Source organism: Cyanistes caeruleus, chromosome Z (genome assembly GCF_971803275.1).
Source record: "Cyanistes caeruleus chromosome Z, bCyaCae1.hap1.1, whole genome shotgun sequence".
NCBI classification, from domain to species: domain Eukaryota; kingdom Metazoa; phylum Chordata; class Aves; order Passeriformes; family Paridae; genus Cyanistes; species Cyanistes caeruleus.
In genome coordinates, this window is record NC_141732.1 from 28,418,713 (window position 1) to 28,442,147 (window position 23,435).

Sequence of the window (23,435 nt, forward strand, 5' to 3'; positions counted from 1 at the left end):
CTGCTAGCACCAAGAAGGGAATTTTTTTTAGCAGAATTTGCCAGGTGATGGAAATGCATTCCCAGAATACCTGGTGAAAAGCATGTTCCTCCACATCTCACTCATGGTGTCATTCATCTCTTACTATCCTGCACTGATGTCCTAAAAACAGCACACATTGCAGTTCCCTAGAAGCCGCTTTTCAGGGGAATTTGGTTTTTTCCTTTTTCTCATGTTTCTTTGGCAGAACTCGAGAAACTCTGACATTCTCCAATTGGGATGTTTCACTTTCACAATATAGGGGCTTTATCAGCTTTAGTTTTTGGTCTTTTCATTTTAAAACCTCTTGAACAGAAAAACTTTGTATCTGACAAGCCTGTCTTAAAAGATGCATATTTTTGGATTCATACTTTATTCTAGATGAACTTTAAAACAAAACAATATGGAGAGCAGACCTTACTGCTGAAATTCTGAATGCAATATAAATAATTTCAGTGCTAATTGTGCCTTGGAATTGAGGTTCAGGAAAATTACTTCCAAAAGGCTCTCCGAAATGGCTATAAGAATGTAGGCTTTCAGTCCTACTATACTGAGATTAAATAAGCATATGGTTCAAGTCAAGCTTCCTTTTAAGTACATTCCTGAATAGGGAAAGACTTAGTTAAGCAATTGTTTAAATGTTTTCCTGAAACACAACCCCAGAAGTTAGGAGGGTATGACAGCAACTATTTCTTGGTCAGCCAATTTGCACTCTGCTAATCAAAATGCAGCACAGGTTCATGGGAACTCCCCAGCCATGCAGATACTCATACTTGAAAAACATGAGACACAGCTTATGCTTCTTTTATACAACATGCTTTGAAATGCCACATAAATGGTTTTCACTCGATTAAAGAAAAGAGTCAACTTTGCAGAAAACAATTTATTAAATACATGAGACTTGGTTGCTACACCTAATTACAGACAAAATACTGTGAATAAAGCATGCACTTATCACAGACATCAATGACTATTTTGATTTATTTTAAATGGTCTTTATTTCTGTAAGTTAAGGCTGTACCAATACAAATTTTAAAAATCAAAAATACAAAGTCACACTACAATAGTAGCAAACATTGTACAGACACTGAAACCAATCTCTAATGCAGCAGAAACAGACTTCTTAAAGATTATCATAAGAGAATAAAAATGGAGGTGAAGTGCAATAAAGATCAGAATATCTCTGGAATTTACAGACCAGTAACAGTGAATGTCATACTCCAATCAGTACAAATTGAATCCATTATTTTCAAAAGCCTAATTATCTGACAACTAAGCCAGAGAAAAAACTCAGAAATACCACTTTAAAAAAACCCTCTTGGTCTTTTTACTTTCTTCTTGTTGAGGGCACTTTTGTACTCAAATAAAGAACATTTTTCAAGAAGACATTGTGGCAGACAACAGTACAACACACATTTGTTTAGTCTATCCCCATTAAAAAGTAGTGGAATGTCTTGAAGAAGCAAAATATATCACAACAAAAAAAAAAACAAAAACAAAAACAAAAAAAAAAAACAGTTCTCAACTGACACAACTGACAGACAACTTTATTGACCGTATTGGTCTTCGCCAGTGAAGTCTGAAGTTACCCTGTATGAAGTTTGTTCCTTAAAAATATGCTGCAGACATGGCAATGTGACATTCCTATGGATCAAAACTTATCCAGCTGATTAGTAAAAAAATTACCAGACCTGGAAACCCCACTGGGGATCTGAGGCTCAAAGTAGGTTATGAAATCCTTCTCCATTTACAGCCACAAAGCCTTTTTGCTTGTTTTTCAAATGTTGCTGTACAAGTACAGAAATAGGGTAATTTGAGGACAATGGAGTCAAACAGTTAACTGAAAATGGACTAGTTGACAATACTGCTCACATTTTCAGAAAATGATCTAGTAATCTTCTCCTTTCCCCCAGATTTCTAGATTTGTAGAGCTTAATGCATTAAAATGCATAAAAATATTACTTCTCCCTAATAAGCTGCTGTTTATATAATCTCCCAAATGCAGGAGCAAGAGGTCTGTGTAAGAAGGTGCCCTCTGTACAGGCAACTGCATTTGGAGTAGAAGATATGTAGCACTCCTTACACTGAAATTTCTGCCTTAAATAGCTGATTACAGCTGGGGCTTGCAAGGGGGTCTAAAAAAAGCTAGGTCCCAAATTCCACCGGGGTTTGGATGGATAATTCTTTCCTGGATCCTTTCAGCAGCATAGAATAAGCTATATTTAAAAGGAAAAAGGAAAGCTGGTCCTGCAATATAATACACATCAGGCAAAATGTAATTACAAGACTGACAATATGTGCACTGAAAGAATCACTGTGATTGCAAGGTGGTAACTAAGCCAGCACACCATTAATATCATCTAGTTTGCATCTTGAAAACTGATGAACTATGGTGAAAAGCAAACAAATGCAACTAGAGACTGACATGCCACAGGCAGCAGGCTAAATCAGGTCTGCACCTATAGAACCCTTACTGCATTTCCAGTGTGCTATGTGGGAATAAAGGATGACCCAAATCTAAGCTGGAGATAATGCAGATACACCTAGCTTCACAATGGAAAAGAAGATGGGGGGAAAACAGCTGCTGTGTTGCAGGAATCTGACTGGTTTTTGGGCAAATTAGGCCAACACATGGAAGTTAGAAAGACAAATTGGTAAGACAATTAGTGCAATGGTAAGATCACTGACACTCTGATCTACCCATAAACAGAAGAAATGTAGGATATAAGACCATGCCTTGAATATTTAGTATTAGGGCCACATAGGCAGGACTGAAAGCTCTCCACTCATACTAGTGGAAGCACATGTTTATGTGTAAATGGCTACTGGACAACCAAAATAATGGAGAACCACAATGTAACTGGTCCCAGATGGCTCTTTGTCTGGTCAAACAAGTCTGAAGAAGTTTGCAGTTTTTAAAGGATAATTATAGGACCTAACATTTCTGAAGAGAGCCCTGTTCCCTCTAACTGATAGAAACTGAGGTGCTGCAAAAAGCTTCTCGGCATTCTATCACTTGTGGAAGGTTTTAATCTTCAGCTGGGGTTTTTAAATTCATCAAGTTTTGGAGGACCTGCATGCAACCAACACAGGATGATTTTCAGTGTATTCTGTATGCTTCCTTTAATATTGCTTTTTGTAAATGTCCTGGTTATTGCTAAAATGAACAAGTACATTGAAATTTTTGGCATAAACAATATCTTTTGGAAGTGTTTTACGTCACAAGGGTTGCAAACTTTCCTGCTTGGAGACAAGAGAAGAATTCAGAACAATACTTCTAAGGATGAATTCAATATACTCTCATTTTCCCAATTACACAGTTTTTCTCATAAGTTGTTATTTTGATTTGAAAAGACTTTTCAAGATGGCTTTCATGTCTCAATAGAGATGGAAAACTGATGGCCATCTCTTCTTTTTTCCATTCAAAATACTACCTTAAAGACCAGCCTAGGTACAGTGAACCATGCCTGATGGCTGGGAAATCCACCAGAGGTGAGTATCTCACATTTCCCTCTTGCCTCTTTGTTACAATATGAGTACAGTATGATAGAATTTCAGCCTGTCAAAATCTTACAAAGATCAAAATGAATGCATATGCTTTGTGTGCATTTGCAACACAGCCAGATTTTAGGGAGAGGGTAGAAAAGGAACTGAAAATGCAAGGTCAAAATTTTGATAAACAGGGCTTGTCTGCTATGGGAGCAGTTGGAAAGAAAGAGAACAAAAATCTTGGGCTTGACTTTCATCCAAGTCTCATTTGGCAGCAATGTAGGGCTTCCATAGAGGCAGAGCAGAGACTGGAATCCACCACTTGACCAAGCTGACACTTGTTTACAAGAGCCAGCTCACAACTGCTATGAGAGCTAACAGTTTCATATGGTAATCAGAGGACTGCTTTAATTAAGTGGTGTTTTAGCATGCCTACAAAATTACTTGAGCAGGCCTAGCTATTCATTAGATCCATTACCAATAGGAACATTTGGGTGCTACACATTCCCTCATACCACTCACAGCTGGTAGACTGCTGCTGCAGGGGGTGTGGCAGGAGAAGATGGCTTCTTTTCAGCTCTTTTGAGGGTTTTTCCAAATTAAAATCAATGAGAAGACACTTTAAAGAAAAATGAGGAGTTAAATATTATTTTTTCCTTTTACGTTTTTTTAAGCTTCAAGCTGGTAAGTGATCATCTGTGCAGACAAGATATTAGAAATTTGGCACATCCCATCTACCACAACATATTGATTCCTTCTACAGAAGGCACTAAATACTGGCATAAACCAAGAAATGATCAGCAGAATGCAGTTTTAGCATGACACACAAAAATCCTGCTAACTGGCACAGCTTCATAATAGAATTTTCGCTTACCTAAAATGGTGGTGATAATAGCAGCAATGGTTAGGATCTTTACAACTACCACATAAACATACAAATGTCAGAACATCTAGAAAACATGCAGAATTTTAAGAGCAACATCACTGAATCACACAATACATAGAATCATTATTACTACTACTACTATTATTATTATTGTTATCATTATTATGCAAGACTAATATTTTTAATAAAATATTTTTTAAAAACCTAGTTTTTACAAACCGTTCTTAAAAAAAAAGTCGTTAAACTCAGTGAGTGAGTGTTAGCCTTTTAGAGGTTTAACTAAGAATGGTCACTATGGAGAATTCACAGTTAGGCAGAAATTTAGTTTTACTGAAGCAATGTTTGTCAACTGCTGTTTTGGAAGAAACTGTGCTATTCTTATGAATTTACAAAATGGCAAAAAATACATTCACATTAAGAGATTAGAAAGATTAAACACTGCACGCAGGGAAAGACAAAATCCATGCGTTAGCTGTTTCTCCTATCACTGCTCACCATGAGACCAAGGGCTGACATAGCAAAAATGCTTTTCAAAGGCAGAGTTAAAGCCTGCAAATAATTAAAACCAATGGAAAAGATTTTCTAATTCTGGTATAAAACAAAGTAGGATATTAAAGGATAAGGATTACCCTTGCCTTCTTTAGAAAAAAGGACAAAAACTTCCATTGTGTTTACCAGGCTTTTTCACTGCCTTTCACTGCACTTGGATATTCTGCCACTTCTTTTTCTTCAGTATTGAGGTCTGCCCAGACAGGTCTCGAGATGAACCCTGAGATGGATGGCCCACATGGACAAAAACAAGCACCAACAACGCATCTGTGGCCAAGTGATGTCCTCTCCTGCACACCTCAGACTCATTTCCAGTGGGGCTAGTCATGTGCTTGGGGGGAAGTGCAGGAACAGCCCGAGCTTGGTGGAAGCAGAGGCATGGGGCATGCACTTCTCACAGCACTCTGCAGAAGTGGCACCAAATTCTCTCTGGCAGGAGCACCACCTTTGCTTGGAGGTACTGCCATAAGTAGGTACAAAATCAGGTTCTCACCATTTCCTCCCCTGAGAGCTTTCAGATTTCATTAAGACATTTCATTTCACCTTCTGTCTGCACATCTCTGAGTGCCTTGGGTACTTCTGCAGCTGCATTTCACATCCATGCACCCAGCCTCGTGTAGAGGAACCCAGTCTTTCAAGCTGCTCACTGAAAAAGCTCCTGAAGAAGTCAAAGCTTCCAAGATCTGAATCATAATCACCAGGCAGAAAACAAAGGTGTCCACAAAGCGACTGACGCTACAGTCATTGCTCAGTGTACCTTTAGCCCCAGAGACAATAGGACATTCATCTCCATATACAAAAGTTATCAATTTGAAGCTATTTAGTATTGATCCTTGCCTTCTATATCCACAACTGAAGATAGTGAGGCAGTGTCTCCTGCATGGATTTGTTTTCAGGCTGGAAATTTACATATAGTAAGTGAATTAAATGTGATAGTAGAAGAGAAAGAGGAATCCCAGCAGGAGCAATGTGGAACAGACCATAAAGCTACATATAATGTAGGCCAGCTGAGAATATGCTAAAATGATAACAAGGGTAGTCTCAGCAAGATTACAACTTTCAGAAAGCAGATTAAATTCTAGGCATGAGGAATATCAAGAGAGTTTTATTTGTTTATTTAAAAAAAAAGTCAGCTGAAGTGGCAAAGACAGTATCTGTTTAATTAACTAATTAATTTTAAGCATTTAGTCTTCTACTTTTTTCTAAACATTTTGTATTTTCTTGATGTTTTTACCTTCCCTTGACTGTTATGTTATTTTCTTAACATTTACAGACTCTATCAAACAGCAGTAACCAAAAAGAACTCACTAATGGATTCCTACAGCTTCATTTAAAAAAGCTAAACACCTCTTCTCATTCCAACTGAAACTACCCCACCGAATTTCAAAGATAGCACCTACCTTACCAGTACCTTAAGTGCTGTGAAAGAAACCTCTTTTAATTACAAAAGATCAGACTGAAATCTGAAATGGCACTAGTTTCTTCAGATAGTGATAAATGCTGTTCAATAAATGCTGAGCATAAGAATAAAAGACTAGCCAAAAGAATCCTAATATCTTTGAAACATTAAGTCCATTTTTTAATGTACAGACAACTCATTTAGTGGCATTTGTGTAACAAAGTGGAATTTTGTATGCATTACCAACTAACATTAACCAACTGAGTGAGAAAATCAGAAATAAATTAATTTCTTGAGACAGAGATCCATTAGTTCACGTAACAAGAAAATTTTGTGGCAAACTCATCTTTTCCCACATCAGATTAGGAATTAAAGCTTTAGACATTGCCACTGCTTCAAATATGTTCCCCTTGAGAGGATATTGTCAAACTTTTCAACAAGCTCAGGGGTGACTGGGCTCTAGAGCTTCACAGCTTTGCAGGATTTTGCCACTGTACATGTCTCTCTGCTGCTTCCAGGAAGAGTCAAGGTGCTGGAGAACAATGGCAATAGGGCTTTGCAAGATATCAGCCACAATGCAGTGGGGAGGAACAAGCTGGAACCTCGTTTGCAGGAGTGCAGCTGGAAGCAGTGCAACCATGCAACTCACTGGGGGCTCAGAGAATGCCGACTTGTCCTCAGAAGGGTCGCTCCCTCACCGGCTGTAGATAAGCTCCTGTGAAAGAGGTGGGGCACTGATGTCCCTGGCAGCCCTTAGCTTTCCAATACCCTTGAAGAGATCAAGTACAGCCTCACGTGTTTTTCATATGCTGTCCTTTGGAAAGTATCATCATTTACTTGTGCTTAAGGCCTCCTCCCTCCTTGGCCTGCAGATGGCAGGGTGTCCTTGAAAAGCTGCCCTTGGGCTGTTTCTGGAGAATCATGCTGCAACCTTCATGCTGGCTCTGCACAGAGCAAACAGACAGCTGGAAGACACCAACTATTAGAGTGTCCCCAGCCACCAAAACATGGCTCAGTGCTTAGGGACCATCACCAGAAAGCATAGTTCCAAAGTTCCAAGTTTCTGGCTAGGAATATAGCCATACTTTACGATAGATGGTCTCTCTCCACTGTTCCTCAGCACTGAGTGCAGATTCAGCACACACAGGAAAGCAGAGAAATAAGAGAAAATACATCCTGTCCCTTAAGAACAAGAACAGCAAAGAAGCCATCTCTTCATGGTGACATTTAGCAAAGAACCCTCATTAAGAAGAGCAGGACCATTTCCATGTTTCATAGTAAGAAGTCCTTCTCTACCTTAACCCAGAGGGATGAACTGGCTCGTTTCAGGCAAATAAGATGACAATTCTACATCCTGTAGGTTCACTTTTTTAGAACATGTTCACACTTTGGAAGTTCAGGGAGATGGATGAGTCCTAATGTCCTGTCATCCACACCATGAGATGAACTTCTCTCCATGACAGAGGGAGCCCAGAAGTTGCAGACTGTTGAGGACCAGTCATCTCAGTCCTACTTGTCAGTCCATGCTATCAGTAGAGGGCCACACAGCACACAGATGTGGGCCAGGTCCTCTACACAAGAGTAAATTTAATCTAATTTCATGACTTGAAAGCCTCTCACAAAAAGCAGAAGAGGGAAGTAGAGTGCTTCCATCATGAGAGATGTGAGCCTCCAGAGTGCTCACACACAGTATCCCACAACCCCACATATCCCATGCGAGGTGGTCCGCCCTGAGCGCGTTATCCCCAAAGCACAAGGTCACTTGATGGGCAGGGCTCCCAGCCAAGAGCAGCCCTGCACAAAGCAGTCCCCCTGCCCCACGGTACAGACACCAGGGAGGAGGAATATTTGAGGATGAGGAATGGTGAGAGGAGTGGAGCTGTTGGGGTTGGGGAAGATCAGTCAATCACAATCGTTTGCAGCTAATTCTCAGGCAGAATGATCAGCCCATGCACCACATGTGCTAGTCAGGTCAGTCAATGCACTTATGGGATGTACACAGACATGATGACAAGAAAGGGTAAAATATGAGCTCAACAGAAGGAAACCTAGTGCAACAGGAATCTCAGTTTCCTTTAAGGCTGTCTCAGTACAGCCTGGGCTCTAGACAGCACCTGCTCTTTCTGATCCCCATCTTACCACCCCACATCACTTGCACAAACAGCAGAACAAGATTCACAAACATCTAAGACACAAACAACAGAACAAACACTGCTTGTGTGTCATTCTCTACACAGTTTTCTAAGAGGGCAACAACGCTATAGAGACTGAGTATCAGTCCACAGCAGCTTCTAAAAGCAGCTTGGCAGTGTTGATACTCTTCATGGAGAACATGCAACATGGACACAGATTCCATTGTTAGATTATCCTCTATGTCAGTAGCCCTGATGCTGCGATCACAGACTTATTGCATTATGCAAGCGAACAAGGTATGTGTTGTTATTTTAGATATCCCTTGGAATTTAGTTTACAGTGTAGTTCATGACACTATTTCATTTTCCTGCGCTTAAAAATACATTTTGTTGCATAAATACATTTTTGAAAATAAAACAGGCAGTTTGCAACACCCAGGCATCACAGACTTCAATTCCAGCTAACTGCATGAAGACATGTAACATTGTGCAAAACCACAATATGATAAACACATGGATGGATGACTAAAAAACCAGAGCTTACACTATACAGTGTCCACAGCTCTGCCCATCTACATGTGCAATCATGTGAACAGATCCAAATGCAGGTATTGTGCATGACTGCATCCAGACCAGTCCAGTGACATCCACATATAATCCCCATGTTTGACTCTTATTGTGGTGTCCCGAGAAGGCCACGTGGGAAAGTCAACACTAGCATTGGTGCAGACCCCTTGCACTGTGTAGGCCTGTGCTTTGGCACTCAGCCTCTTAAGTTCAAGGCCAAATTTTGCTCTTGGTAGCAGTGAGCAAATCTCCCAAAAGCCAGTAGGTAATTTTGAAGGCATCCAATACACCTGCAAATGATCCGGAAGAGTCTCAGTCTGCATTATCCTTTTGATGGGTTTCTAATGGGATACAGTAGCTGAGCCAGGCTAATGACTCTGATGCTGGTGGACAAACACCATCTTCTGTCTCCCCAGCTGGATCTGCACCTCAATTTTTTAGTAGATTCAGCTCAGTATGTTGGCAGAAAATTATTTTACTTCCCTCTTTTTTTCCTGTGTTTTCTGCTGGGGAACTGAGTTGAAATCATTCACTGACAAGGTCTAACATCAAATTGAAGAAGGGTGGGTGGCAGGGAAAAAAGGAAGGAAAAAGAAAGGAGAAAAGTGAGCCCCATTTTGGAGTCAGCTATCCCCATCTTAAGAAAATCACAGCCTCGCTATGGGGCAAAAGCTTAGCTTTTGTATCAGAGTACGATGTAGTCAGGAGTGCAGCCACCACCTGCAGTGCCTCACTGTAGCCATCATACAGCCTGTGCTGGACAAGAGCAGGACAGTGTTTTGTCAGCAGTCCTTGATTTCATGGTAAGAGGTGCTCAGTAACAAGAGCCAAGGTTGGAGACCACAGTTCTTCATTTAGGGCAGGATGGTAAAACTTGGCAGCACTAGCCCCAGCCACACTGCTGTGTCTTAGCACCAGGGAAGCTGCAAACCATTGCTGTGAGCTTGCAACTTGCTGCCAAAGCAGCTGTGATACCCTCAGTCAAAACTGCAAATAACTGAGTTGTCCTCTCTCATCTAAAATACAGAGATTAGGACATCTACTCTCCTACCAGTATTAGACAAAACCACAAAAGCAGTTTAAATCCAAACTCTCCCTTCCAGACATTTAACTTTTCACAGCCTTAATACAAGTAGTAATTAGATAAACTGTGGTCAGTCAATTCCTTTATCTGTCCACAAATAAAGACTGAATAATAGGTTGCATTAAATGCCCTTCAAAAGTAGTAAGTTGATTTTTGTACTGGGATATTACTTGGGAATAATATTCTGTCTATATATGTTTAACTTTTTCAACAAGTAGTCTGTGTAGGGCTGCTACACCAGGACTTACCAGACAGTCTGCCATCAGCACTGCTGGAGTTACTACAGATATCACAAAGCAGAACAAAACTATTTCTATAATCACAGAATCACAGAATCAGAGCGTGGGTAAGGTCGGAAGGAACCACAGTGTATCTTCTGTTTCAAGCTCCCTGTTCAGCCGGGTCATCCTAAAGCACACAGCACATGATTGTGCCCAGATGGTTCTTGAATATATCCAGTGAAGGTGAGTCCTCTCTGGGGAATCTGTTCCTGTATGTGTTTAGAGAGATGTCCAGTGCCTCAATAATCTTTGTTGCCCTCTACTGGATCTGCTCCAGAGCTCCATGTCTCTTTTGCACTGAGGAGCCCAGAGCTGGACACAGTATTCCAGGTGAGGCCTCACCAGAGCTGAGTAGAGGAGCAGGATCACCTCCCCCTAACCTGTTGGCACTGCTCCCCTGAATGCAGCCCAGGACGTCACTGGCCTTGGCCACCAGGGCACTGCTGGCTCATGGGGAGTTGTTGTCCAGCAGGATCCCAGCTCCTTTTCCACAGAGCTGCTTCCCAGCAGGTCACCCCCAGCCTGTGCTGGTGCCTGGGGCTGTTCCTGCCTTGGTGCAGGACCCTGCCTTTGCCTTTGCTGAATTTCAGAAGGTTTCTCTCTGCCCATCTCTCCAGGTGTTGAGGCCCTTCTGAAGGGCTGCAGAGCCCTCTGGGGTATGGGCCACTCCTCCCAGCTTTGTGTTGTCAGTGAAATTGCTGAGCAGGCCTCTGCCCCTTCACCCAAGTCATTGATGGGTAAGTTAAACAAGACTGGGCCCACTATTGAACCCTGGGGGACACCACTGGGGACAGGTCTCCAACTAGAGCCTGTGCCACTGATTATGATCTCTGGGGTCTGCTGTTTAGCCAGTTCTCAGTGCACCTGCCCATCCTCCCATTCAGTCCACTCTTCCTGAGTTTCCCTGTGAGAAACAGCATCAAAAGCCTCACTGCAGCTGAGGCAGACAAGATTGCTGCTCTCCCCTCATCCATCCACATAGTTATTAAATTGTAAAAGGCAAATCAGGTTGGTCAAGCATTATTTATCTTCAGTGAATCCATGCTGATTACCCTGATCACCTTCTTCTGTGGATAGAAGTAGCCTCCAGAATGAGGCACTTCCGCACCTGTCCAGGGATTGGGGTGTGGCTAACCAGTCAGTAATTTCCTGGGCTCTCTTTCTTTCCTTTTGAACACTGGGGTGACATTTGTTTTTCAGTCTGCAGGCACCTCTCCATGACCTTTCAAAGGCGATCATGAGCAGCCTCAGCTATGGTGTCCACCAAGTCTCTTAGCACTTGCAGATGCATTCCATCAGGGTGCACAGATTTGTGGATGTCTAGCTGTTCTCCAACACCTTTTCCTCCCTGACCAAGGTAAAGTCTCCCTTCCAGCATTCCTTTACCCTGGTCTCCTGAGTCAGAGATCCCTGAGGGCTGTTCTTGCCAATGCAAAGGCAGTATTCAGTAACTCTGTGTTCTCTATGTCCTCTGTTACCAGGGTCCCCCTTCATTTAGTGGCCCGTATTATTCGTCCTTTTCCTTTTGTTATTGATGTATTTGCAGACATCCTTCTTGTTGTCCTTGATGTCCATGGCCAAATTTAATTCCAGTTGGGCCCTGGCCTCCCTCGTGATAATACTGAGGCTATCACAATAGGCATACACACTCCACTGGTTATCCCCCTAACCACACAAGCCAAGGTTGCCCACATGCCCTGCTAAGTCAAGGGTACCTCACTGCTGCTGGACATCAGCACAGACCATCCTAATACTGTGGTAATCAACAATTTAGGCAACATGTAGAGTCAAAAAGTCATGGGAAATGTTTGTTTTGACCTCTCAGTTCAAAACCCAAGAGTGACAGTCTTCTTTCTTCTGAGGTCTGTGTTGAGGATGAATTACAGCACTGATGTGTAGCAGTATTTTGAAGAGCTGCTTGCAGCATGGCACACGTACAGAGCAGAGAGGGGCTGGGCTGGGGAGGAGAGGTGGGAAACAGAGATCTGCTGCCCCACAAAGGCCAGTTGATATCCATCCCCTTGCTGCAGAACAGGAAAGGAAATGTAGGGAGCCATATCAAATACTTCAATAGCTGTCACTGGGAAGCGTTGAGATGAGTGCCAGTGGGGGAGAAACAGAAACCTAACTTCCCTAGAGGTCAGCTCCACAGCTGAGCTCTCATCTGGCACTGTGAGAGAGGTCCTTGGCATGGAATGCTTGCACTCCAGCACATACTAAGCACACCTGCATGAGTCCTCAGTGGAAAACAATAAAAAAATCCTGGAGCAGCACTGGCCTTGCACAACTGTTTTTCGCTATATCACAGTAAAAGCACTGCTGTGAAAAGGCAAGTCAGTGCAAACAGCAATCAGATATCTGGCCTCATCTGGGAACTGGGCAGCTGTCTTTCTGGCTTCACCTGAAATCCCCCTGTGCTTCTGTCCCCTTCACCTACAACTCAGATATGCCACAGCAATGAAAGTCAAAGACACAGCTTGTAGTCACTTCAGTTGAGTCATACTTTGGCCTCAACTCCCAAAGCAACAAGTTACAAAAGGAGGGCTCTACAATATGAACAATTGCTTGTGCCCACTGCCTACCCTGAGAGACAGCGGATGGTAAACGGAAGACTGTAGAACTGGTGGTTACACTACCATGGTGTGTCAGACACAGGAAACCCAGACTTTAGCCTTGCTACATGTGGAAAAGAAAGAGATCACAGCCAGGCTGAGTCACCTGCATAAAGCTTCCTGGGAGGTCAGATATTTATTATAGTGGAAACCTCTGCCCTTAGACTTTTCAGTGACACATCTGCTATCTATTCCATCCCCAGAACATACCTTTAGTAAGGCTTAAGTGAGGTGCAGACACTGCCACCTCCGTCTCACAGAGGAACATTTAACCCTAGGAATACAGAAAAAAAAGGTTATAGGTGCTAGGTGGCTTACTTCTATTTCTATTTGCTACCTTTTTTTCACCTCTTCTTTGGAATTAGTGATGATTAAAGTCATTGCACAGTTGCAGATCTAAAGAATTTGAAAGATATGTAGGAATGTGAAGAAATACAGACATAAAGGAGAAAGAAACACAACAATTAAAAACTGCAAAACAAGAAAGCCTCTCCAAAGGCTGTTTGGTCCAATACCTAGCGGAAGTCAGCCAAGGTTGTCTCTTTCATTGACTTCAGCAGGCACTCAATTACCCCAGCAGACTTGTCTAAAGCCTCACTACAGCCCTAGCACATTCCTAGTGGAACTTATACTTAGTTTAATTACTTGAAAAGTACTGGTCCTAATTTTAAGTGTCAAGAATTATAATTGTTCACTGAAATAGTGAATTTGTTAGTGTTTTTCCCATACTCGTAGTAGAACAACTACATTACAAAGTAGAACAGCAGAACTTGTTATTTCAAGGCTTTAAGGTCCAAATTCTGCCTTCAGATTCGCATGCACATTTCCCATTGTCTGCAATGGAAACAGATGATGTGTAGCTAAGTTAAATTGGTATTCCAGCACTTAAAACTATCCAGCTTTTTACCTTTCAGTAGAAATTATTTTAAAATTTCTGTAGAAATATCATTACACTCTCTATTGTTTTGTGGATTTTAAATGATGGCTTAAGACATAGTTGATGCCATTTTTCTGTACAGCTGGGATAAGACTGCAGATTTTTCTGCACTGTTGATTTTCCCAAAATACTGAAAGAGTGCTCTGTGTCAATAATTTTACATTACATAGACACAGTGATAAAATATATCAACCTATGCTTAAAGAGGTAAAATTATGTGTGACAATGGTTTTGCCATTATACTTTTGCATATTGTTGAGAACAATACTTTTCAGCCTAAACACCGGCAATATTTTGATCCCAGAAAATCAACATACCCCAAAGTTAAAAATGGCATTTAGCTGACTTCAGAATTTTTGTAGAGTAAATGAGCCTCAGGAAACATAATAAAAACAGACAAAAAATGCTGTAAATGGTTTTGTGACTTACATTGATGTATTTCTTATTTCTTGGTCTTGCTGATCAAGAATAAGCTAGCAGGTAAGAAGCAGCAGCCAATGATAAGTTTGTCTTCTCCACTGTGGGAGGTCATGTTAAAATACTAAGTTAAAAAAATGCTTCAGAACAGAATTGCTACGTAAGCCTCCCTGGGGATTTACACTCATTAATGTGTGCATGTTAAAAATGGTATATTCAGTCTATCTTGTGTTGCCTGAGAACCATTTTTATCCTTTTAAAATCTCCATTCATATTATAACCCATAAGTACCTTTCATTCTTGCATTAACACTATAAATACTGTTAGTAATACTAAACTATTTCTGTTGCCTTATTTGTAAAAAGAAAAATATATTATATGTTTATATATTCTTATAAAGTGAATTAACACTGGAGAGAGGGCTACGAGGGGGCATAGTGTACAATCACAGCTGACGTGTATTACTGAGCACAAACTGAATGCTTGAAACAAAAAGGAAAAAAAACAGTGTTCAGTGTTCTTTCAAGCCGTGTCAGACGAAGAGTCATAGGATGCTGACACTATGAAGTTGCCAGTATTGGAGTGGCTTGCCATGGACTGGGCAGCCTGCTGGCTCAAGTTATTGCAGATCAGCACCAGCTGGTTGCTCTGAGCTTCTGAGAGGGTGCTGCAGCTCTGGTAGACGCTGAAGTTGGTCTTGCGGCCAGGGATGTTGCCTTTCTCACACATGGTCTTCACCATCTTGGCAAGCTTGTTTTTCCCCAGGGCTTGGCAATTGTACCAGTGAAGTGCAGCCAAGTTGACAACGGGTTTGATGGACAGGTAAAAAGGCGCATCCTCGTAGCGCATGGCCGGAGGGCGCCGCTGGGCGTACTCCTTGTAGTCCTGCACGGGGCAGGTCTGCGGGGAGTGCTGGGTGGCGTACACCCGTGAATCCGTCCCGCCTCTCTTGCTCTTGGTACTCACATCCCCATTGTCTGGCCCCATCCACTCCAGGTACTCCAGCCCAGTCTCTGTCACCCGCAGCCGGATGTCTCCCCACTTGAGGGTGGACCCATGGAAACCCGTGCAGTGTCCAAATGCCTTAGTGTTGTTCAGCCACACAAGGTTCAGAAGCCCTTCAGGATTGTACCGGCTCAATAAGCCTCTTTTCCGCAGGATAAGCTCATCAGCAAAGGTGAGCTTCATGGATTTGTGTGGTTTGTTTCCTTTGCCTTTACACCTCAGCTCTATCTGCTTTTGCTTTAAAGCTTCCTGGGACCTCTTGAACTCCTTATCCCTTGTAATACTGTATCCATACCTGTGCTCTTTGAGATACCGCTCCAGTCCACACTGATAGTTGGCCAGACTGTTTGGCTCATATTCAGACCCATCTTTTTGTCTGGCGTCCACAAAGAAGGATGCAAGATAGGCATCAAGCTCTTTGCAGGGGATGACATAGATCTCACGGGTCTCAGAGGGATACTTGGAAATCAGGAATTCTCGGAAATTGCGGAGAGCTGTCTGCGTGCTGCGAATGGTCTTCTCATTCTGCTCCCTGCTGAGCTCTGCTGCTCTCTCATCCTGGTCTGGAAGTGAAAGAATGGGACAGAAAAGAGAAAGCAGAAGCAGTGAGTTTATGTGATGCACTTTTTCCTAAAACAAATTTCCTTAAAAAGGAAAGAACTTAAAACCAATTTCACAAAGAGCACTGGTGAACATCTTTACATACCTGACACATGACTGAAATGCCAACTTCAGTTTAACAAATGACATACTATATGATACAAAACTAAGTGAGCTCCTCATGACACTGGGGCACACAAAGGCAAGCTGGAATGATTTTCTGCGGATCCCAATGTTGTGTGCAAGGCCCAAACTCAGGAATAAGCCCACTCTGAATTCCTTTGTAAAACCAGAGGTTGTACTGCTTACATTTTTTTCCTACTAAAAAAGAGCTAAAGCATCATATTTATGACAGTAATATTTACCTTTAATCAAACACGTTTTTCAAGAGTGAAATAAATATAGTCAGAACATACAGCACAAAATAAGGCTGCACATCCTACACAAATGACAGATGAAATTGCTATAGAGCAACGTGCAATTTACAAATGTACAAGAATAAAGAAAGTATACTTAATACGTTCATATCAGACAACATGGAAAAAACCATGATTATACAGCCTCTCTATGTCATCAAACTGTACCTTGACAGTACAAGTACAATTATGACCCTGTCTTTTCATTTTGCAGAAAAATCAAATTCTGGAAACAATATATTGCTTTAAAAGGCTATACATACTCATCAATCCTTACAATCAATGACATATCAAAACACAATATTCAGATGCTACCACTATGTTAGCTATTACTGTCAGCTGACTTTCTGGATGATCATAAGGGAAGCATAAAAAGGAAAAGCTTTACAAGCAATGTGTGTTTTTAAGGACTGTTTTCTTGACATGTGCAAACTATCTGAACAAGAATGCAGCTTAAAGCATATAGGTGAAACTGTCATTATGAATGTGATAAATCTTCATGGTTTTAGAAAATTAACAGCAAATGCAAAGAAGCAAAAATTCAATTATTTAACTGTTTTCTGGAATTGTATGTGAAACACTTTTTGTCTCTCTTCCACTTTACAAGCAGGAGAGGGGAAAAAATTAACCCAAGTTCTTTTCCATTTGGTCTCACTGCAAAACCCATATTTTTACATCCTTTTAGAGTGCCATAGCAACCCTCACCAGATGTTTCCCACCCAAGATAACACACAGAGTGATATGAGACCAGAGAAGTTCCCGTTGCCTCTCTGCCATTCAGGTCAAGATTATGTCAGGCTGTGTAGCACACCCATGGCTTTGCACCAGTGCTCAGTCATTTGCTCCTCTCTTCCCTGTAAGCCTATTAGCAGGGGAGAAGGCAGCAGGAAAAGGAAGGCAGTCTCTCCTTCCCTACCCCACCTACAGTGTTCCATGTGATGCAGAAACACTGGTGCAGAGCTGGGCAGCTTCTCCTACCAATCTACAGAGTGCCTCTCAAGAAAGTTCATCCCATCACCTGCACACATGTGCAGACAGAGGCACAGGAAATTACTTGCTCCAAGACTTCCCAGCAGGACAAAAACAGGACTGAGTTTATAACCATCACAACCAGGTCCTGCGTCTTCAGAGAGAGGCATCCTGCATCCACACCACTCACCCACTGAGTAGGGGGCTTCTCAAATCCTCTGCAAAGCAGAGAGAAGTGGGCATCTGCAACTGAGGCTTTTGAGGGCTTCTGTAGACAGGAAAAAAAGCTGCCAAAAAGGACTGAGGTTTGCTTGAACTGTGCTTCAGGGGAAAATGAAAGGTCACCTGCCTGATTCAGAAACTCATTTTAATACTGATGTAATTATCAAAGAGCTTCTAGCAGCCTGCAGTGAAGCCTCATGCTTTAGGCAATGTACATAATAGATCCTTTCAGTGTGGCTAGATGCAGGCTGGAAACAAAAAGACAGCCCTGTTCAAAGCTCCAAAACAAACATTTACTCTGGTATTTTGTTCACTGCACCCACCACCACTTATTATAAAACTGTGTAAGTAATCACTGCTTTGACTGACAGCCCACATCCTAAGTTCTATTTCAATATAAACAGCACATATAACAGCTCAGTTTTATAAATGTCATCAATCACTTCTTCTTAGAGGATAGCCTGTCACAACACAGCAGTGACACCCAGTCAGTCATTTATGTTACAGCATCTTTCCTTAATCTGCAAAGGAAATTGCTCTATCTGCAGCTAACAGTTATAAAATCCATGCTGAATTAAAGATTCTCTGCACTTACATTGCTGAAACAGTATCCAGCATTCCTGCAATAGTGTGTTGTGTGTTCCTTCACAAGGCAGGTGGGAAACGTTAAAAAAGAATGGGTCAGATTTTCCTGCAGCCATATCAGGAGAGCTACCTCTACTTTGGCTGTGAATCCAGGCTGAAGTAGTAGTAATGGATTATTCTCTCTCTACTGGACCACTCAAATATTGGTCATGTATCATGTAGCATGGCAAAAATGCAGGGACTTTCCCATGGAACAGTTCCCAGATGTTTGCTTTGTCTCACTTTGCTGATCTTGCTTAATAGAGACCAAAAATCTTTTTAATGTTCTGTGGAGCTAGTGGAAACTAGAAACATTGGTGGGGATCTACATTAGCTCCTTGACTACTGCAAACATAAACCTGTTTGCTCTTGAACCTCCATTATTCAGTGCATCATCAACTCTTCAGTGTGCATACGTTCCAAAACTGGGTGAAAGCACAGAAAAAAAAGCCACTAAGGCTCCTAGAGAACATTTCTATATCAGAATGTCCCCAAGCTGCAAATTTATGTGGGATAGGAGAATGAGGAGGTGTTACATATGCTCTCACCTTTCTTATAGTCTTCCGTATGTCTCTGTTGTTAGGATACAAATAGTCATGTGTTACAGTCTGATTTCTCTCAGTTGGCTGGTCAGAGCCAATCAACCGAAAAATACTATCATCCATCAATGAAGCCAAGCTATCCTTAGTATCTTTTCCTTGTTATAACATAGTCTTTGGAACTAGTAGTGCTGTTATCCCTGTTTTACAAGATTACAAGCAGAAGCATAAAAAAATTAATTGGAGATACATTTCCTGAGGTCCTGCCCCTTCAGCTGCATTCCGCCCACACAAAGGACCTGATTATAACCCTTGCATTTTTTATCATATCCCACATCAGAGTTTCATTTCCAAGAAAACCAGAGTGTGGCAGAAAAAGACAGTAAAACCCACCTTACTGGGGGGTCCAAGGTAAACTCCCAACTATGAGTTTGAAAAAGTGATGAGTACTTAAGATGTTCTAGTTCAAATGCAGTGAAAGAGATAAAGTGACCAGGCGGAGATTAAACAGACAACCTAGTGGGAGCAGATGTCCCAGGCTAGCCCACGACCATCAGATGATCTCTCCCACAGAGCAACAGCTGTTTTCTGATCTTTTCATAATCTGATCTTAACACAGCCAAGACTTAATACTATCAGCAGAGTTATCAAACTCAGGCTTGTTTTAATTTCAGCTCACACACATACACAGACTTGGACTCCCTGAAAAGAACATAACCTCTGTAATTACATATGGCAGGGGGAAAGGCACTTGCTTTCATGACAGACAGATATAGATTGTTACTGTTCAGAGAGCATTTTTGACATCAGTGGGAGTCGCAAACCTGAATTACTATTGCAATCAGTCTTAAACACTGCATACTGTAAGCAGTGAGATCTCACAGATGTACATTAAAAGTAAGGTGGGTTTTCTTGGTGGTAATCATATCACCAGCTGAAGTCTTTGCCAAATTTTTGTCTGGACTAGGAAAATGCCTCTGCAGCAGGCCTTCTTCCACCAACATGCTTTCATTCAAGTGAAAAAGCCTAGTTAACCACACATGAAGTACCACATCTTTCTATGCCACAGCTAAGTGCCCTCTCTCCACTCTCCAGCACCTTGTAGGTCAGCTGTTGCCCCTGTTTTGAAGTTAGTGAAAAGTAGTGATATCCAGCCTTTGGGCCATGGCAATGTGCAGCCCATTAAAACTGTTCAAGTAAACCACAGCCTACTCCTACCTTTTTCTCCTGTCCCTTCCTGTTTCAGGAAGGTATCTCTAGGCAAACCACACTCTCAAACCTACAGTCTCGGTGAGCAGAGGTCACGCTGCTGGGTGAAGGAGTCATGGTCAAGTCACAATGGGGAACAGCTGCATAAGCCTCTGACAAATGTGGCCCCCTGGAAGCTGCACTATTGCTTCCCTGTCAGGACCAGCTGAATACCACTGTCATACCACAGCATCCTGAAATATTAGTACTTGCTCTCCATGCTAAACTTAGAAAGCTGACAGCTGGTTTTCACCACATCACAAGAATAAACCAATGAAAACCATTTCCAAGTCTTGCTGCCAAAAATGAGGATGAGGGTAAGAGCAGAAGTTGTCCACAGCAGAAGTGCCTCTAAACATTTGCAGAAACATCTTGAGATTAAGTAGAAGAAATTACTTTTGTATTTTTTTCTTGAATTTCTGCCCTAGCACTCTAATGTTGGTACTAAATTCTGTTTAACATTTAAAGTTCCTTGCTCCCACTATATTAAGTTATATTAAGTTAAACTGTATTTCAACATTTAAAATACTGAACTCTAGTTTAACATTTTCATAAAAGGCTTTCATTAGCATGTAAAATCTGGAGTATTAGAGAATGAATTAATATCCACTTATGAAAGACACTATGTTTTTGGCAAAAAAAAAGTTATACTTCTATTCAGGTAACCTTCTCCAATGAAATTATCTTCAAAATGTTAGATGATTCTAAAATTAAAAAGCTTTAGATTATGTCAAAGAAGAAAGGACATAGACTGCAAACAAATGAGTATGAGAATATATATTCATTGGTATCTCTATGAAGTAAAGTCACTAAAAGAGACTTTAGTCACCTGTACATTTTTTTTCAAGGTATAGAATGGCCTGATAGTGAATGCTCACTTGACACTAGAGATGATTTCCAGTTGGTGTTTTCTTTTGCTACTTCCTCACAACAGCTTCAAAAGATCTGAGATGCAGTTTGGCCACTGGAAAAGCCAAAAACAAAATACACATCAGTATTTATGGGACTTCTGCACAACTCTCAGATGTCAGAAAATTTGTAGCTATGACAAGGAATTAAGAAGTTATGTTCTCCTATAACTGACCACGTCACCATGTTTTTGCAGTGGATACTAGCAACAGCTAATGAACAGTGCAAAACAGCATCACCCTGGGATTTTTACAAGGCTGCATTCCTTCTCCACCTGATGGATGTGACATCTGAGCCATTCCAGCACAAAGGATCTAAAAATGCATTTTCTAAATAAAAAATGTTCTTATTGGATCACTTCATCTTGTTGTCTGGTTTTGGTTTCATCATGGTAGTGGAAAAGAGAAGTGCTGCATTCCAGTTTTACCTTGCCTTTCCCTTCTTTCACTGAAAAACTGCAGTGGCATTTCTGCAGGAGGAGGCCATAGTTCCCTACCTCCTTTTGAAGCTGTTCTGAGATGCACTGGCATGAATTGCTGCAATGCAAAATAGGATGTATTTCCTCTGTACCCACAGTGGGATATCAACCCAGATTCAACCTCCATTTGACAGGAATGGATACCAATTCCTGCTCTCTCAGGCTTACCCGACGCTGCAACACTGCACTCCAGGATGCTACAGCTTGGACATGGACAACAGCAGAAACAGAAAACATTCTGAAAAACCCATATATCTGGTATTTAGGTGATATATATTTTAGGCAAAATATACCCAGCTGGAAGTGGAATCTGCTATTTTATCTGGTCCATTTCAAGTCAGTCACCTGGACCGTAACTAACAACCATCTCAAGGTCTTCCTGCCATCCTCCTACCATTCTTATTTCCATAGCTATTATTTTTACAGGAGGTATATAAAAAAAATTTGGACTCATATAATTGACATTCAACTCTTCACAGAGGGGGAGGATATAAAAGCCACACTTGGAATCTTCTATACTATAAACCCAACATCATTAGAAAACTTTTTTTAAAATGTGAAACTCCATTCCTTTCAAAATAACTAAATAACTAAACTTCCTTCAACAATGTACACTTCTAAAATATAACTTCTATTCTTTCAGAGCTCAGGTTAAACAAATCAGGTAGTTTGGTGAAACTGGAGTGCTTCTGGAGTTGGTAAGTGGGAAAACACCTATAATGTGAAGCTAATGTCAGCTGTATGTTGAGCATGCATCTTTGTATTCAGCCATATAATATTCTAATAATTTCCAAATAGTTAATGGCTAACACCATTAGAAAACTCCAGGTACTGGTTTCAGATTAAAGCTAAAAAAAAGAGACACTTTTTGACAATTATTTTCTTCAGATTTAATATTTAACTCAAGAAAACAGTTTTTGTTTTATGGGGTTTTTTTTACCCAGGACTTAGCAACATAAAGAGAAGTTGCCCTTTCAAAGTATGTTAGTTACTTAATGCTTTGTGGCAGAAGGAATTAAAGGAATGATAGTAATGCTCGACACTACCCTGAGAACTAGAAGTTGGGTGATGCACAGCAGAAGGGATGCACTCATTTTCAAAGAGGACCTGGCTCAGCACCAGTCTGGAAAGTGTTGCATACTCAACAGAGTATCAGTTTTTCTCCCAAGTAAGTTCCCAATTCCACAAAGCCTATTTTAAGTGTGTTTTGGATTGGTGCCCCTATACTTAAGTATCTGCTTATGTAGAAATGCCCATGGACTAAGTCATTATATGTATAGAAGGTGGAACTGAATAATAGTTATGTGTATACAGTGATTTGATTCGAAAGCTGAAAAGAGGAAAGAAAACAAGCAGAAAAAACAAAAATGAGTCGAGAAAAACTGTGAAGATCTGAGATACACCTCTTTTGCTGAATTAAGTTTATAGTCTGAAAATCATACCATTCTCATGGCAAAAATCCATTTCTTACATAACAAAACCAAGAGTCTCTGTTTTTTGGAAAGTATTCCACCTTTCTGTGCTCCTACAGAGAAAGACAGATTTATAGATGTGTAAACAGATCTCAGAAGCAGTGATTGCTCAGCCAGAAATTTAACCACTGGGCTGGTTTGCACAAAATCACAGGTATAAATTTATATAGCATTTTGGAATATTTGTCACAGTGGACTTTTGTGCCTCTCTGCAGTTGAAAGCCCTGCTGAAGAAGAATGAGAAACAGGCCCTTAGTCTCCTCTAAGAAGAATTTTAATGTAAAACATGTAAAACATGTAAAACATGTCACATGTCATATCACCAGAGGCTTAGCATGTTCTCAGCTACAGTACCACCAGTTTTAATGTCATCACATGTAAGAAAAACCTTTAATTAGCATAGCTGAGAAAGCAATGCAAGAGGTCTGGAAGGGACAAGCCAGGGTTATGAAGTTTGCCTGCTTTTGGTTCACTCTAGACAGCAGCTGAGAAGCAGAACTGGCAAATATGGGAGAGAAATAAAGATGAGGGGGAGAGAAGAGAGTAAGAACAAAGGATATGAAAAAAAACATAACACCAAAG

At 41.1% G+C, this 23,435-nt stretch overlaps 1 protein-coding gene across 2 annotated transcripts in view; it reads right to left on the bottom strand.

The window, feature by feature from the left end:
• Window positions 1–886: 886 nt before the first annotated feature.
• KIAA1958 (KIAA1958 ortholog) overlaps window positions 887–23,435 on the bottom strand; it is a 65,119-nt gene continuing 42,570 nt past the window's right edge. For both annotated transcript variants that reach the window (XM_086869427.1, XM_086869425.1), the window contains exon 3: window positions 887–15,939. In XM_086869427.1, the coding sequence (XP_086725553.1) occupies window positions 14,894–15,939 (1,046 nt within the window). In that variant the 3' untranslated portion in view covers window positions 887–14,893. The remainder of the gene's footprint in view (window positions 15,940–23,435) is intronic.